A 2,075-nucleotide genomic window follows, 5' to 3' on the forward strand; every position below is an offset into this window, starting at 1 on the left:
AACTACATTGCTTTTTACTGATAAAGTAAAATTTTGAACTTACAGTTCAAAATTGGACATTTCATTCTTAATGACTTGATAATATACATCAAATATCATAGAACAAATCAAGGGAAATATTTTACATATGAATTATTAAAATTTTTTTTCTTGTCACAAATAAATTACTTTTACTTCAATATGATACAATATAAAACTAGAGTTTTTTTCTCTGGACTATAGCTAGATGTTAATTTTAATTTTCATTAAAATTTTTTTTAAACTGTTTTTATATTTTAGCTTACTAACAAAAAATTGAATGAAAAGTCAATAAAAAGTACTTTTTAATTATTTTATGGTTCAAGAAAATACAATATTTCTCATCTATGAAATTTACCCAAAATGAAACCATCAAAATTTCATTTTACTCTAAAGACGAAACCCTTAAATTGCTTACAAAACTGCGCAACAGCTGCACAGGCAATAATCACCACACCTAGAGAAAAATCATCCATCTTCACCAATTGGGAAGCACTCATACACCTGTGTAATGTCTGCAACGTAATTATCAGGAAATAAAGGCCTACAAGTTCTCTCTCTCTCTCTCTTTCCAAATTAAACCCAAATATTTTAAGTAACTGGCAAGAGGATCTGTATCAAGCTAGAAAATGTCTTATATCCCTTTCCTCAAGACTTCTTAACTAAAATGACTCAATAAGTAACACAACTGTAAATAAAGGCAACCACCTATCCTGGTTATATTTTGCTTCTATTTCAACACTGCAGACACAATAAAATTCTACCTTAACTCTTTTTTCCAGCCATTTCCCCTGTCCCATGTGCCTCACCTCTAAGTGCACAAAGCTGCCAAGTACAAACACTTTTCTAGTCACTCCAATCTAAGTAGTCCAGATAGCATTCAATCCATTCCCATCAAGCAAACAGTGCACACTTGATCTAGGTCCTATCTTCTCCAAGAAAGGCAATTTCTTTGAGTCGGTCAACTAAGGTGACCTTTAACTTTGTACAATGATGCAAACAACTGATGTTGTGAACTGACTGGGACTATCTAAACCGAGCTTCTATCACTAGAACTTAAAAGCAGATTAGACAATGAAAAAAAAACTAGACACCCAAACTGCCACACTGTACCCTATATAATAAACTACTGGATGTTAGAGCAAACAGTATGGTTCACTTTGAAAAATCATATCTAAAACAATAAATCTGTGGTTTGGACCTACTCATTCAATTAATAACCCATGTGCACTCTAAAAGATATGACAACTTAATCTCTTTAACAGCACCAAAACACAGTGACTGTGCATAGCAAGAAAACAATCTCACAATACTACATGCTCCTATTCATGAACCACAATACACAGTTCACACTATCAAAGACTGGTATTGATGTAATTTACAATAAAAGGCAATGCCCCAGTTTCATGACTAAAACTAATAAAAGAATAAAAGTATCATAAGCATTAATTTAATAGCAAAGAATAACAAGTATTAGCTTTCAATTTTTATTTACTTAAAGCAAATAGTAAAACAGTCATAAAATGTTCACCATTACAAACTGCTTCTGTCTTACTTTAAAGCTAGAAACAGTTTTACTTCAAAGTTACCAGCTGTCTAGAGATAGAGACATTTCATACAATTTAACAGGAACCTAAGTTTTTTAATATGTCTTACTGAACAGAAACTTTTCATTAATGGAACATTCACAAAAATATAGGTAAATTATTAAAAATTAAAAACTTACCTCGGAAATGTTATTACTGAATTCATTCAGTTTTGCTTTTGTATCTTCCTGAGCAGAGTCACCAAAGCAAAAGGGATTGTTCTTTGACAGCTTCAGAATAAAAGAGAAATATTCATGAATTTATGTTTAAGTGGATAACTGCATACAATTACAAATGTGTGTGAGTGTGTACATTAATAAAATACAGAAAAGTTATTTGCTTTATGTATTTTGTCAAATTAACTGCCAGGATTACATAATTGTTTGTTCAAAATTATATAATCCCATCAAATCACCAACTCAGTGTTTAGCAAAAAATACAAAAAGTGGTGTTAAGTGCTTTATATATATA

At 30.8% G+C, this 2,075-nt stretch overlaps 1 protein-coding gene across 3 annotated transcripts in view; it reads right to left on the bottom strand.

The window, feature by feature from the left end:
* LOC106867878 (zinc finger protein ZPR1) overlaps positions 1-2,075 on the bottom strand; it is a 28,867-nt gene that overhangs the window by 4,311 nt on the left and 22,481 nt on the right. For all 3 annotated transcript variants that reach the window (XM_014912936.2, XM_014912937.2, XM_052968259.1), the window contains exon 13: positions 1,745-1,834. In XM_014912936.2, coding sequence (XP_014768422.1) covers positions 1,745-1,834 — 90 coding nt within the window. The remainder of the gene's footprint in view (positions 1-1,744; positions 1,835-2,075) is intronic.

This window comes from Octopus bimaculoides, chromosome 5, assembly GCF_001194135.2.
Source record: "Octopus bimaculoides isolate UCB-OBI-ISO-001 chromosome 5, ASM119413v2, whole genome shotgun sequence".
NCBI classification, from domain to species: Eukaryota; Metazoa; Mollusca; class Cephalopoda; order Octopoda; family Octopodidae; genus Octopus; species Octopus bimaculoides.